The following is a 15606-nucleotide window of genomic DNA, read 5'->3' as shown; positions in this document are numbered from 1 at the left end:
TTTATAAATATTATTAGAATATAAGTTATTTGTGGTCCTCTGTCCAAAAATGCATTTATATAAAGTACGCTCCTCAACATTGCGATCTAAACTAATCTTTATTCAACATAAGTAATATTCTTACTAAATTTTAACTTTTTGAACCATTCTAGAGATATCGTGATAAGTCAGTACATAGTTGAAATTTTTTTTTTATTTGAAACGTTTTTTTTTATTTATAGAGTTTTAAATATAATGCAAATATCAAACTTGATATATTATAAACAATCTAAATTACAAATTAAAATAAATCAATTAACAATGTTATGTGATGAAATTTAGTTGCACGATTGTATAGCGAAGAATGCAGGTCGATAACGGTTTTATAATTTGGTAGGTTAACCAGACGCTATGATTTCGAATTGTTGTCTTGCACGGAGGTTTTTGTAGTTACGAATCGTTTCTCAGTTTTTATAAAGTAAACATGTTACAAAAATAAGCAAATAAAACAGTGTAATAGAGTAAGCATATCACTGTAAATAGAAATAAGAAGGCGATGTCTGAATGAGAATTAGAACGAAAGAGAAAGATAGGACAAATTGTGGACAGAAAGAATGGAACGATAAATTATGTGAAGAATGATAGAAGAGAATCAAAATGAAAAGGACAGTGAAAAAAAAATTAATTACACACCGCATACAAGCAAAACCTGTAGTTCATTAGGGTTTTTAATACGCAATTATACGCCTTTCAATGACATCTACTATCCTAAAATGCTTTACTTCAGTTAGATAACAAACATAAAACGTTAAAGATTAAAATTAAATGTATCAAGTCTCTTATATTAAAAATTGCACAATTTTGCAAACGCAAATTCTTATTATTACCATAAAATAAACACACTGGAATATAGATGTCAATTAACGGATATATTTTTCCTGTACAATGTATTAAATTATAATCGCTAGAAAAATTACATTTTAGTGTTTCCACTAAACGTCTAAGACATATACCTTTACTTGCTGTTCCTTTAGCCAAAACTAAATATTTGGAAATGTCGACAATAAGAAAATTAAACAAAAAAAAAATAGAAAATAAAAAGTAAATAAAACATTTTTTACGCACTACCTTTAAGTTATGTATGACGTATGATGTACAGTAGTATACTGTATACTGTACAAATACGGAATCATTAATCAAGCACACACAACACACATAATCCACACACACTAAACACTCCGTGCACACTGTCAATATAATACATTTTCCGCTGTTTTGATTTTTTTCTTCTTCCTTTATGTCTATATTCGTAATTTTTTTTTAATTGATTAAGATTTATACTTCGTAATTGGTGTAGTATCTATAATATTTATATAACGTTACGTTCGAAGCTCTCAGCTGTGAAGAACCTTTGAATAAATAAATAATTCAAATATTCCAGATATTTAAGTATAGTTCACGGAACGGCAGGGTCTGTAACCCTGCCGTTCCGTGAACTCATTTCCGGTAAAGGTCAATATAAGGCTTTTGCAGGCCTTAGATCTAACAGCAAAAACACATCAGAAACAATGTAATCCAGATATTAAAACAAAACTTAAGTTAACCATATTTTGTGTGCGTATGTCTTTTTTTTTAATTCGAATACTAATATATTGAGACAATTTCTATTTACCACTAGGCATTTTAGTGGTAAATTAAAAGTAATTCTAATCCAATGTTGCCGAGAATTTATGCAGAAAAAATCATGTACAACACCACATATCAATTCTAGTTATAATAAAAATAATAAGTAATACAGACGTAAGTACGTCTCAACTCGTATATTTTAGTGATTTTCATAGCATTTAATTTTACGCTAATTCTGTGGCAGGTTATCCGGCAGTGCCACTTAAAATTAATTCAGTATTTATTTTATAAAAATGAGGTTCTGTCGTGGCTATTCATAGCTTAAAAGCTAGAGATTACCTTGAAGATGTTTTTAAAGAAATTGGTATACTGACGGTTGCTTCTCTACACATATTTCAATGATTAACACAAGAATTAAAAATAAATTCGTAACAAAAATAAATAATTAAAGAATATAAAATAAATAAAGAGTAAATAATTAAGTTTCCCAACACATACAGTTTTCTTTTTTTAGTTTCAAATCTAAAATTGAAGAATGTATTAAATAGATAGTACTGTATATTATTATAAAGTATATTATTAAAGACTTCATGAGTTTTTGGTTAATCGAAATATGTGAAACTTGGTTTGTTGATTCTTAAAAAAGTCATTTCAAATTTCATTTAAAGAGAGCAACTGTTCAGTTTCTAACATAGGGGATCGACATTACGAACCGGTTGTAGTTTACTACTAATAATGTTAAAATAATTGACGATTAAAATATGCGTGTAAATGTCTACTTGAATAAAGATATTTTGAATTTGAATTTGTGGCAGCCCGAGCTCCCGTGGGACACCACGAGTCTTGTCACTTAAAAGGCGATTTAAAGTAAGAGCTCTCTGTCCTTTACTCCTTCAATCTGCGGAATCCGTAAATTTCAGTATAAGTTAGTTAAAAAAAAATAATTAGAGAATATTTGTAAAGAGGTTTTCTATTCTAATTAAAATGAAAGACTGTTAACATGACGCGTGTTTTCAAGGGAAAGATCACCAACAAAATTTTAAAATAATGTTATAAAATAATAAAGAAAGTAATAGATAAATATAAAACCAAATAAAAAAGTTAAATACAAGGTTGAGTAACAAAATAATTGTAAAATATGGAACAATAATAATAGAAATAATTACAAAAACGAAAATTAAAAGTAGTTTACTAAATAGTGCTTCTAAAAGAAAGAGATGTAAAGAATGAAGATATAGAAAAAGAGATTGTGAAGGATGACAGAAGAAAACGCCGTTAAAAAAATACTGAAAAATTGTTTGTCCATTTTTAGTTTCCTCCTTTTCATCGACTTCCGTCCTCCTCATTTCTCAAAAATCAGGCATTGGGTTTTTATCTACTGTTTAAAAAAATTATTAAGTGCATTTTTTCTAATTAAATTTGTAGTTATTATCACAGCTAGTATCACATTTAATTTTATTTATTCTAATTTTTTGTTTACCATCTTTCTATCTTTTACTGTTTTACCATTTTCTTATTTTCAATTTTTTTTCGTAGACTTCTTTATTTCGATTACCCGACACGGTATCTTATTTTCAAATTACAACAATACCTGAGGAAGGTCGATCTATCTACTTCTACTTCTAAATGTGAATCGGCTTGGGATTTTAGTATGGACCACTCGGCAGTCTAAGATAAGATATTAATCCTACTTTGGACCGCCCCCATTGCACATCTGTGGGAATGACATTACGAAGGTTTACTTAATTGTATATAATCATTAATTCACATGTAAATATATACTACTGGACATACGCCTGTCCTATATTATAAGACAGGCTGGGAGCTGCCTACATACATCATCTTCCAAAGACATTAATAAAGACTTTTAAATCCTCCTAAACAAGGTGTCTGTCTGTGGTCACTACAAATCTTACAATCTTAAGGCTTTAGTGGTTATTTGTTCTGTACACTATGAGGGCTGCCAACTGCTACTTCAAGTCCTCCACTGCCTTCATCTACTGGAATATGTTGGTTTTCTTTCGTCTGCATGTCTCCTCATTCCTAGTGTAAATATATTTACCAAATAACCTTAACTTGTATTAACAGATTTTTAACGGCCTTTTTTGAAGAAGTAACATAAAATTTTCCGTGCAGCAAGGGAAATTTTAGTCATTTTTGAACGAAAAATACGAAAAAAGTTTCTCCCGGACCTATATCATCTTACTATACTTATTATCCTATAAGTATACCACCGCCACCGCCTACGTATCAAGACCACTTGAAAGCGATATATCACAAGATGTTTGTTTACGTTCAACATCTAAAATTCGCAAATCCGACAGGTGAAGACGTAAATACAACTGACACTGTCGTGGAAGATAACTATAATGTATTATCCAAGTTTGAGATAACATATCGAATAACAATATAAATAGTGATGTATGTCAATAAATGCGAAAGATTGTCAAGATGAAGATGCTGGTGGTTATCGGGTAAGTATGCAAGTTTATTGCTACTTGTCATGAATAACATACTATAATTAAGGCTAAAATTTGGAAACGATATTAAATACAGACATTTACAGAGATTTGTGATATTTCAATGAAGTCTTGGAGATGTACTAAATATCATTTGATCTTAAGAAAAAGAATATATTTAGAAAACTAAATCGGCAATTTAAGATTGGATTCCTAACTTAAATTGCAAACTATTATTAGTAAAGGTATATAAAAAGAAAATGTAACATAAATTTTAATGAATGACGGTTAGTTTGTGGCGTCTCTCTCGTTCACTTAACATTCAATTTAAGAAAAGGACTAATATATAGTTACTTCCGCTATGTAGCAGTAGACGTGCACGACTCAGGATAGACTTCCGCAAAGTAACGCCTGAATCTATTAGATATTTAACATTCAATGACGATTAACTGTAGGGTATAAGATGTAAACAACACTTTTGTAAATATCTCTTTATTGGAGGTATGCCAGACAATTACAATAGATCGTAAGAAAGTAACAAAGAAAAATACATGCGTCCGCCGCCGTAACCCAGTTGTCGCTAGGACGACCGATGCTCGTTGATAGAACTGCTCGTCGCCTGCGCACACGGTTCTAAGCTCTGAACCCTTGCTTCACGGCAACTCCGCTAGATGGCGCACAATAACACGTTTGCCACACTTAACGCTACCAAACGTGAAACTGAACGTACTTGACATCACTCCTTAACGCGCTACTTGTAGACACCACTCACATTGGATATATCGAGCGGTTCGATCATATTGTGGATCTATGTAACACTATTATAGATGTAAAAAAGCCGATTTAAAACGTTTTAAACCAAAAGTGGCGGTTTAAAACCCCAAATAAATCTTTTTAAACGGTTTAAAACTCGCCTACTAAAACATAAGAACAGTGTTTTTACACATCATTATCGACAACACTTGGTCTTGTGTTAGTTACCTATGCAGTTTATACCTATGTAGGTAAGTATATTACATATAAAGTACTATAATTATAAAGAAACAATATTACATACAATAGATTAAAATATGTACCTACCTTTCAAGAAAAAGACGGGTACCTAATAATCTAATTTTATAACAGCTCATTAAATTTTAGATATTTAGTAATGTTTGGCATATTTGGTACGAGTACCTTTATATTGAATCCAAATTTGTACATTTTTTTACAATACTGACAACACTGACATGTCTGCACGCAACACGCTATGTATGCGTGTGTGTGGTGTGGAGTAGGCGAGCTGGCAACGTTGCATCTTGATGTCTCTCCGCGTGAGAAGTGCAAGTGTGTGAGTTTGGTTTTAAACCGAATGAAACTGATTAATAAATCTTTTCAAAATAACCAATATAGTTAACTAGGTAATAGTTTTTCAACTTACCTAGGTAATGTCTACGCTTGGAATAGATAATGTGTTTATATTTAAGAAAAACATAGTCGTCAACACTAAACGTTTAAAATCGATAAAAATGGGTTTTTTCGGTTTTAAACGGTTTTTTTCGTTTTAAACCGATTGGTTTAATTCGTTTTAAACCGGTCTTACATCTGTAAACACTATACAAGTCAATATCTATCCTAGTTTTATTACACTAACGCAGTAGACGATATTCCATATTTTAAAGAACTCATCACTAATAACGACTAAGGAACGTCGAACAAAACGATGAAGAATGAAGCAAAAGATGAATAAGAATAAAACTAAGTATCGGGGTGTTTGGATAGAAACTGGATTGCAGCTTAAAGCTTACAAGGAATTGTAAATAAGTTATGATATACAGATAGACGTTTGTTTCATCGGTGACAGGATTTTGAATGTAGAAAAAAAATGTGATGCTGATGATAATGTAGTAGCATGGTTATTTTCTGGTCTCATCATCATATTTAATGGAATCAGGCGTTATTTTGCGGAAGTCTATCCTAAGTAAGAAATTGACCAATATAAAGCTACTTCCGCATATGCAGTCGTTGTCGTGCAATAAAGTGCACCGCCCGCCAGCCCGCTGATAAATGCGCATGCGGCACACAATGCTAATTACATAACATAAATAGCTAAATCACTCAACACGTGTTTCACTCCTCCACGGGGTATCTCCAGGAGTAATGTTACACCGATTAGTGCCAATTGTCTCTGTGTTCCGCATGCGCATTTATCAGCGGGCTGGCGGGCGGTGCACTTTATTGCACGACTACGACTGCATGTGCGACAGTAGCTATATATTGGTCCTTTTCTTATTCATCATCATAATTTTAGCCGTAAGACCACTGCTAGATATAGGTGTCCTCTTAGATTCCTAATACTACCAGGATGCGGCCTGCATCTAGCCTCTTTCGACGGTCGTATGTCCACCTTGCGGGTGAAAGTTCAAGGTTACGCTAACCTGCCCGTGGTCAGTCAACAGGACATGTACTGCTAGGCAAATATTTAAAGTATTCCATAAAAGAGGAAGAAGTAAACTTTGCACTAAAATTCATTTACATACCAGATTATCTCAACTTTTTTCTCTCCCCTTTTTTCCATATTTAGTTTAACTAATTTTAGCTGTGCAAGACGTTCAACGAGAATCGCTTTTTTATTTGGTTTGCATTAAAAATGTGATAAAAGTTTTCAGATTTTTTGGACGAAAACGTTAGATGAATCCAAAGTACATACTGGTTTATATATAATTATTAAAAATAAAGAACTAAACGCTTAAAAAAACGCAATAAAGAACTAACTACATATCTAAACCCACAAAAACTTATAAAAGAAGGAATATAAATAGTTTTCTTGAATATTATTTCAGGTTGTTCGTTGTAGGGTGCAGTGCATCCTCCATAAGGCAGCAAAGAAGATTCCCTGATGATTTTCTTTTTGGAACAGCGACTGCTTCTTATCAAATCGAAGGTGCTTGGGATTCTGATGGTAAGGAATGTCAACATACCACCACAATATATTCGTAGTTATTTTGCCGCGGGATTTCTAGTGTGCTTATGAGACGTCTACCATATTGAGAGGCACCGGTATGTTCTTCAGGATAAATCAGGATCCAGGATCCTCTTTAAATTGTTGCGGACTGCCACCAATTATGATAAACGTCGAATTAGAATAGGTCTTTACAGATTGAATTATCTACATATATCAAGCAATTGGCAGGTCACATTGCGAAAAGAAAGTGTAGCGCTTCCTATTCGTTGTATTAGAAACTCATACCAGTGGACGTCCAAGGGCTGAAGTGATATTTATGATGACCAAGAAAGTGATATAAAATGTTGTGATTTTCAGGCAAGGGAGAAAACATTTGGGATCACATGACCCATACCAACCCTACCGTTATCAAGGATCAGAGCAACGGTGACGTGGCAGCTGACTCCTACAACAATTACAAGCGTGATGTCGAGATGATGAGGGAGCTTGGACTTGACGCTTACCGCTTCTCCTTATCCTGGGCCAGAATTCTACCTAATGGATTCACTAATAAGATCAACAAAGCCGGTGTTGATTTCTACAATAATTACATAGACGAAATGTTGGAGTACGGTATAACTCCCATGATCACTCTTTACCATTGGGACCTTCCTCAAAAGCTTCAAGATTTAGGCGGCTTCCTCAATCCGCTGTTTCCTCAATGGTTCGAAGATTACTCTCGCGTTGTGTACGAACTTTTCGGTGATAGAGTCAAGTACTGGATTACCTTCAACGAGCCCAGGGAAGTGTGTTACCAAGGGTATGACTGGTTTACAATGGCGCCAATTCTAAACGCAACAGGTATTGGAGCGTATCTCTGCGCGAAGCACTTGGTGTTGGCTCATGCTAGATCATACTACCTTTACAAGAATGAGTTCGCAGGTGATGACGGAATATGTGGAATTACGTACGCCGTCACTTGGCAAGGACCTTTAACTGATTCTGAAGAGGACGAGTTTGCTGCTGAATTGCTGAGACAGGCTGATGTAAGACTTTCTTCTTTATTTTTAATACCAATTACATATTACTTAGTCGGTGGGAGCCCCCGGTGGGATTCTCGTTTCTCTGGAAAGGATTTTCTGCTTCCTTTTGGGATTTCGACGAATTCTGGCCTTGAGTGCATTAATGGTCTCATTTGTTCGAATAGACCGCAGTTGACCGGATCTCTTACGGTCATCAACAGACATGGTTTCAGTGTACCTTTGAAAATCGGCTAATAGCTTGATTTTTCAATGTATCAAAAATGTAGGCTGGCTCCTTACTCACTTAGTACAGTGCAATTACTGCAATTCTATTCCCTTAAGTACCACACTCCATTTTAGAAACAAATACTTTCTAAACAAAAACAATAATGCGGTAAAAAATCAATTTTTTTTCGTAGAAACTAATGTTCGAAATTCGAATTAATATTTTGTTTTTTTAAATGTACATGCATTTAAAAAGCCAGTAACAGAATTTATGGCTAGACTTGGTATACAGTCTTATATGAAAATAGTTTAATGAAGATCCAACGGCAAACCAATACTATTACTATTACGATATAACTCGGGAACGAAATTGTCTCAAGTAGAATTGTAATAGCGGTAAGTTCCCAGTAATGGGTATTAGTTTTTTATGAACTTATTTACGGTAACGTCTTATTACCATAATCTATTTTATAGAATATATCACAAACTTAGCCAATATGACAAAAATAAAACTGTAAAAAACTACTGCGGTGAAGGCATTGGCAGAAATGTACACATGAATAATATCGTTTTGCATCCTTACCGATGACGGTCAATATCAAACTTGTCACGAATAACATCGTAAAGAGTATTATTATTCAAAACGTTTAATTTTAATTATATTCAAATCTGTTTTCCGTAATAACTCAGATAATTCCTAGAATATATAAACAGCAATAAAAACATGGATGCAGGAAAAAATAGCTTTCATTTGGTTTATAGATGGGCTTTATAGATTGAATAAGACAAATAATTTTTTAATAATGTAGTTTTGGTATATGCACCGTATATATACATAAGCGCGTAAAAAAGAGTTATATTACAAACAGACAATCCAATTTTATTTATTGTTATAGATTAATTAGTAAAGTCAATCTCCATTTATGGCGGGACCAAAGAAAGTAAGGATTCACTTTAATTATAAATAAATTAAAACATGACAAGAAAACATAATGAGCAGTTGGTTAGTCTTGCTTTAACGAATAAATCTTTCACAGACGATACCCACGTGATTTACAATTTACACAAAACTGTGATGGCGTTAAACTTTGAAAATACTCGTGGTAGGAGCCTGGTCCTAAGTCAGCGACATCCAAACTGTCTCTTGAACAATAGAGTACCATATTTGTTAAATTATAAATCACTACGCGACCTACTTTTTGTTTCTTTGCGTTTGTTTGTATAAAAAACTATACTATAATTTATATACTTTAATATTTGATGGAATCAGGCGTTACCTTGCGGAAGTCCATCCTAAGTGAGAAAAGGACCAATATTTAGCCACTTCTACACATGCAGGGGTAGTCGTGCAACAAAGTGCACCGCCCGCCAGCCCGCTGACAAATGTGCATGCGGCAAATAATGCTAATTACACAACTGGCACCGTCAAATCACTCAACACGTGTTTCACCCCTCCACGGGGCATCTTCAGGAGTTATGTTACACCAATTAGTGCCAAACACAAAGTATTGCCAAACATGCATTTGTCAGCGGGCTGGCGGGTGTTGCACTTTGTTGCACGACTACCACTGCATGTGCGGAAGTGGCTAAATATTGGTCCTTTTCTTACTTAATATACTTTACACATAATATAAATTTGTACATCCGAAGAATAACTTTTTATGCAGAAATGATTTTATTATTACAATATGATAATTCTGTACGCCTTTATGTTTACGTTTGATTACAAAATTATCTTGACTTCGTTTTCACTTCAAAATTTCTTACATTCACAGTGGGGTCTTTACTCCGAACCGATATTCTCCGAAGAAGGTGGGTTCCCTAAAGAACTGAAGGCATTAGTCGACAAAAAGAGCGCAGAACAAGGGTACCCAAGATCCAGGATGCCGGAGTTCACACAAGAAGAGATAGAGTTCGTGAAGGGATCCTCTGATTTCTTTGGTATAAACCATTACACAGCTGTTTTGGTCTCTGCAACGGAATACCTGGAAGAGCATCCCGTGCCTTCGATGTATGATGATATTAACATTGGGACTTTTAGACCTGAGGAATGGATACCGTCTGCATCATCGTGGTTAAAGGTGAGACAGTCGTCAAATTTACAATTTAAGTTGTTATTGATCTAGACCTGAGTAGGATAAGGCTTAAAACCTGAGTTTTAGAAGTGAATCATCAGCACCACAGCCGCAGGAGGTTCACAACTTAATACAGGCTTTCATCACAGATTTCCAATAAGACCGGTTGAAAGTGTCCTCCATCATCCGTTTTCAGACGTTCTTAATGGTAACCTTGTGAGGTGACCTTGACCTGTCCACCTCCAAGGTGGTCACCTCCTGCTGCGCTTGTCACGGTCTCCACTCCAAAACCCTAAAAGCCCCGGAAACATTGTTTCTGCGATCTGTGTGGCCTGCTCGATAGCACTTCAACTCTCCTCTTAAGAAACTAATAAAATATTGTAATTTGTAATGTATTATCATGTACAAAACTGCCACAAGCAAAAATTGAAAAAAAGCACCGAGGAACGCCGAAAGAATGAACATCGCGTGCAACTGTTGGAGTCATTTGTGACTTTGTAAATAAATACATTCCGTTCGGAAATCTAGTCAGTTTACTTCACTCAAGATGCATATGGTGCTCCTAAATTATTATAGAGACGGCTTCAATTTGGGACTAAAATATGACGATGATTGCATGTAAAACTTAAAGAAGCACATTATAAATGTATCATGATCATCATGCCAGCTATAGGACCTTCGCTGATAGATAGAGCCTTCCCCTCTAGAGATTTCCAATAAGACTGCTTGGAAGCGACCTGCATCAAGCGTGTTCCGGCGATTATACCAAGGTGTCTACCAACTCATGACATCGACATTTACGCTGAGATTTATGATCCGTGGTCCAATTCTTGATAAATATATTAATAAAAATCATTAATAATATTACAGCAAGCACCGGACAGTCTTTTAAACGTCCTGCTTCACATTAAGAACAAGTACAACAACCCTGCGATCTTCATCACCGAGAATGGTTGGTCCACTACCCTTGAGGATGGACTGGAAGACGACGACAGAGTCAACTACTATAGAGCTGCTTTGGAGAATGCTCTGGACGCTTTAGACGCTGGTGTTGATCTCAAGGGCTACATGGCGTGGAGCTTGATGGATAACTTTGAATGGATGCAAGGATACACGTAAGTTGATTTAAATAACCGATTCTCAGACAGGCTCAGTACCTTAAAGCAAATTATTTCAATAAATGTGTGGTATCAATGATGATGTACAACATTTTAAGGAGACCGGAGTGTAATGTCATTTCTCTCGACAAATTTATCGAAAAGTCGATTGATTTTTACCGCTCCGGCATTTAAAATTTGTTTATTAGATGGCAGAAGGTTGTTGATAACGAAGGTGAATATATTGTTAACTTAACTTAAATTAGTCTTAGTCGTGTAAATTTAACTTAAGAAAGCGACATTACTTACCGGTACCCCTAATTGAAATGAGGTTTACCACTCTGAACATGCTTAAAGTGGTTCAAGTCACGGAGATGGCTATACTCGAGATACTTCTACGAGAATCATAACTATTATACATAAGTTCGTAATTCTTTCGTAAAATTTCCCGCGCCCCACGTTTGGCCATTTTTGCCGATTCTGGCTGTGTGTATCGCTTCAGCTACTATTGTATCGAGCGTGATGCGTATCAGCGCTGGGGGCTGTGGACTTATGATCGCTGTTCATCCACTTTTTCGGTGATCAAAAGATCCACGTTGTCACATCTTTCCTGGCTATGTATCCGAAAATTTCGATAACCTTTGCATATAGTGTAATAACGAATGGGTACTCTAAGTTAGATCATAGATGCGATTGTTGTTACACACCAAATTTGTTACTTTTCTGGTGATCAAAAGCTTGTACAATACTGTGATTAAAAAGTAAGGAGAATTTATTTATAAAATGCAAAATCTTTATTTATTCTTCCAATTTCATCCTCTTTAAAATTAATCACCGTCCGATAAAACACACTTTCGCCAACGCTTGTCCCAGTTCTCGAAACACTCAAAACAGCCTTTTTTCTGGTACTCTTCTCAACCGTGCCATAACGGCACCCGCTTATTTACCATTTGAGTTTTATTTAATAGTCAGAAGCCGCACGAAGCCAGATCAGGCGAAGAATGTGGTTGCGGAACGATATGAGTTTGTCTTGACGCGTTTGTGACTAAAAACATTGTTCAAAAGCGTTTGTGCTGTATCAAATAATATTCCAACTTATTACAAACAGACTCTTGGCAAATGTTATAGATAATCCTAACAACCTAAGAAAAAATATATACCTGCCTACCCAATACCCGGGAGATTAAAATGACAATCTCTTACTTTTTGATCATAGTAGTGTATCAAACGTTTATTTGTTTCATAATATTAAGAATGCTGTTAACCATTAATGTCCGCAGGTCTAACTAGGCTCTTTGAACGTCCTATGACTTAGTTTAGATCTTCACAGACACTTCTTCAAGAACAACCGTTTCTATAGTAAATACATGGAGTAGGCCTATGTTCAGTAGTAAACGTTCTATTGCAGCAATAATGATTATTATGATGAGAATGATATTTTTACTACAGGGAACGTTTTGGACTGTACGAAGTTGACTTTGAAGATCCAGCCCGGACCAGAACGCCCAGGAAGTCGGCGTTCGTTTACAAAGAAATCCTCAGGACGCGTGTGATCGACCACGATTACGAACCTGACTCCATGACCATGACCATCGACGAGGGACACTAAACTGAACAGATTGAATATCGGATATTGAAAATAAAAACTAATTTAACGTATTTTTAAAATGAGTCTTCCTTTAAACTTCAACGTTAGGAAAGTAATGACCAAGCCTTGTTGTGTATAATTAATTTCACCTCTTTGAACACACAATGTGGATATATTTACTGATAATAATTATAAATACTAAGACAATCAGCTAAACACTTTTGAAGTAGGCAATTAAGATATTGAAATTTCGCCCCTCCATAACATAACTAAGTTCATATCGCGTTGTAGTATTTTTAGCCAAATGAAATTATTTTACATCAACTCTAAAAGTTTTTAAGAGAGCTTGAATAAATACAAGTAATGTGACTGTGTGAGCAGTGGCAATCCTATGTAATTAACAAATTATATACGAGGTGTGTTCAAAAAGTATCGCGAATTTAAAATTTTCGCGGGTTACGTATATTCTAATTTCGATTTTTTTGTGGCGTTATGTTGGTACACATGTCTCTCACTTAAGCTGACAAGTTCGGCCATTTTGAACGTTTAGTTAATTGTTGACAGCTGCTTTGCTTGCATGTGTTTTGGTTCGTCTTCAATTTTTAACTATTCAAAAAAATGTAACAAAGAGCCTGTATCAGTTTTTGTGTGAAAAACGAAATTAAGTGCGCGGATGCATTCCGAATGTTGACATACGGATGGCATACGGAGAAGCTACTTTGAACAAAAGCAACATTTATCGGTGGTACAAAATAAAAAAATTGATGAAGTGAAGAAAATGGTATTAGCCAATCTTTAAATCACCGTTAGAGAAATTGCCGAGGACCTAGGCATATCGATTGGCTCGTGCCATTCGATTTTAATCGATAATTTGGGCATGAGACGGGTCGCCGCAAAATTCGTACCAAAATTGCTCAATTTCGATCAAAAACAGCATCGCATGAATATTGCTAATGAGATGTTGGAATCTGTCCGCAACGACTGTGGGTTTATAGTTATGACGTGGAAACCAAAGCTCAATCATCTCAATGGAAGTTTCACGAGCCGAGACCGAAAAAAGCACACCAAGTTTGGTCGAATGTGAGAGTTTTGCTTATAGTTTTCTTCGGTTGCAGGGGCGTGGTTCATCATGAGTTCTTGCCACAGGGCAGAACAGTGAATAAGGAATATTGCCTGCAAGTTATGCGCAATTTGCGCGAAACAATCCGCCAGATACGCCCGAATTTGTGGAAAAATAAAAATTGGCTTTTGCACTACGATAACGCCCCTGCTCACACATCGCTGCTTATACGCGACTTCTTGGCCAAATACAACACACTAATGAAACCGCAGCCACCGTATGCCCCGATCTGGCCTCCTGTGACTTTTTCTTGTTCCCGAAACTGAAAAGGCCCATGAACGGACGACGCAACGACACGATCGACGAGATAAAGACGGCATCGAAGGAGGAGCTGAACAAGATACAAAAAAAAATATTTTTTTAAGTGCTTTGAACATTGGAAAAAATGGTGGCACAAGTGTATAACATCCCAGGGGGATTACTTTGAAAGGGACAAAATAGATATTCACGGATAAATAAATAATTTTTGAAAATACACAAAATTGTGAACCTTTTTGAACACACCTCGTATAAGACTGGACATCGAGAGTCGAACCTGCGACCTACGGTCTCAAGTGTCAGTCCCCTACTGCTTGGATATCACTACTCAATATTTTACTCCGCAGTCCCTGACAACTATTATTAATTGTTAACTCTGTTAAAAAAAAATCATCTCATGTTAGTTCAAATTTTATACATCAATGATTAACTTCACTTCAATTACATGATGCAAAAGGCTTGGTATTCAGGTACTTTGAGACAAAGAATTACGAGCGTCGTGTTATTCATTTCTCTGAATGAATCGGAAATTTTCAAAAAATGTATGAATTCTTATAGATCAACCGAATCAATGAAAATCGCTGAACGTATGTGGGGGTAAAATGGATACTTACTGAGATACCTCTCCCCTAGTTCACATTAGATTCATCGGTCGTGTTACATCCTGTATAACTTATGTTTGGCGAAAATTCCTAACAACATACTTGCCTTTTTTCATCAATTCTTTCACTTATCACTCTTTACGAAGTAAAAATAAGATTAGTTGCGATCAAGCCGATGTTCTGCGCTTTCACGTGTTATTGAATCTATGTTAAACGTATTTTGAGTAGTGCCTCAAGCCGAGGTTCTTTGTTGGAGCTTTTGTGATCTGTTACTTAATAGAATGACTACCTAAATGATTCAGATGTTTATCTGATTTTCAATCTGGAAGAACTTTGGTCTAAATGGCATTTGTTTATACCAATAAAATAGTTTTAGCCATTCTTGACACCTAGGTAAACACTCACCAATAGCGCATGCGTGCAATGAACTCGCAGCGATTTAATTCTAAATCAATGTCTTCAGTTATTCCTTATCAAAATTTAAACATTTAAAAGTATCAGAGCGTTAGAGTGGTAGTGTTTGACAGGTGCTCTTTTTTAATTTGTATAGTTTTGTGTAAAACGATTGTTTTCGTTTATTGTTTTATTTAAAAAATGTTATTATTTAATACATTATTACATACTTAATATTT

At 35.2% G+C, this 15606-nt stretch overlaps 1 protein-coding gene across 1 annotated transcript; it reads left to right on the top strand.

Moving 5' to 3' along the window:
- Positions 1 to 4056: 4056 nt before the first annotated feature.
- Positions 4057 to 13162, top strand: LOC137925992 (myrosinase 1-like). The gene is made up of 6 exons (XM_068769503.1): positions 4057 to 4079; positions 6887 to 7005; positions 7366 to 8033; positions 10010 to 10315; positions 11180 to 11424; positions 12856 to 13162. The coding sequence occupies exons 1-6, from the start codon at positions 4057 to 4059 to the stop codon at positions 13013 to 13015; spliced, it is 1521 nt and encodes a 506-aa protein (XP_068625604.1). The 3' UTR covers positions 13016 to 13162.
- The last annotated feature ends 2444 nt before the right edge of the window (positions 13163 to 15606 follow it).

The sequence above is a fragment of the Battus philenor genome, unplaced genomic scaffold (genome assembly GCF_028537555.1).
Source record: "Battus philenor isolate CCGP_79_NKW_IND1 unplaced genomic scaffold, ilBatPhil1.0.hap1 SCAF_28, whole genome shotgun sequence".
Taxonomy (NCBI): Eukaryota; Metazoa; Arthropoda; class Insecta; order Lepidoptera; family Papilionidae; genus Battus; species Battus philenor.
The sequence above is the reverse complement of the archived record's forward strand: the minus strand, read 5'-3'. Positions and strand labels throughout refer to the sequence as shown.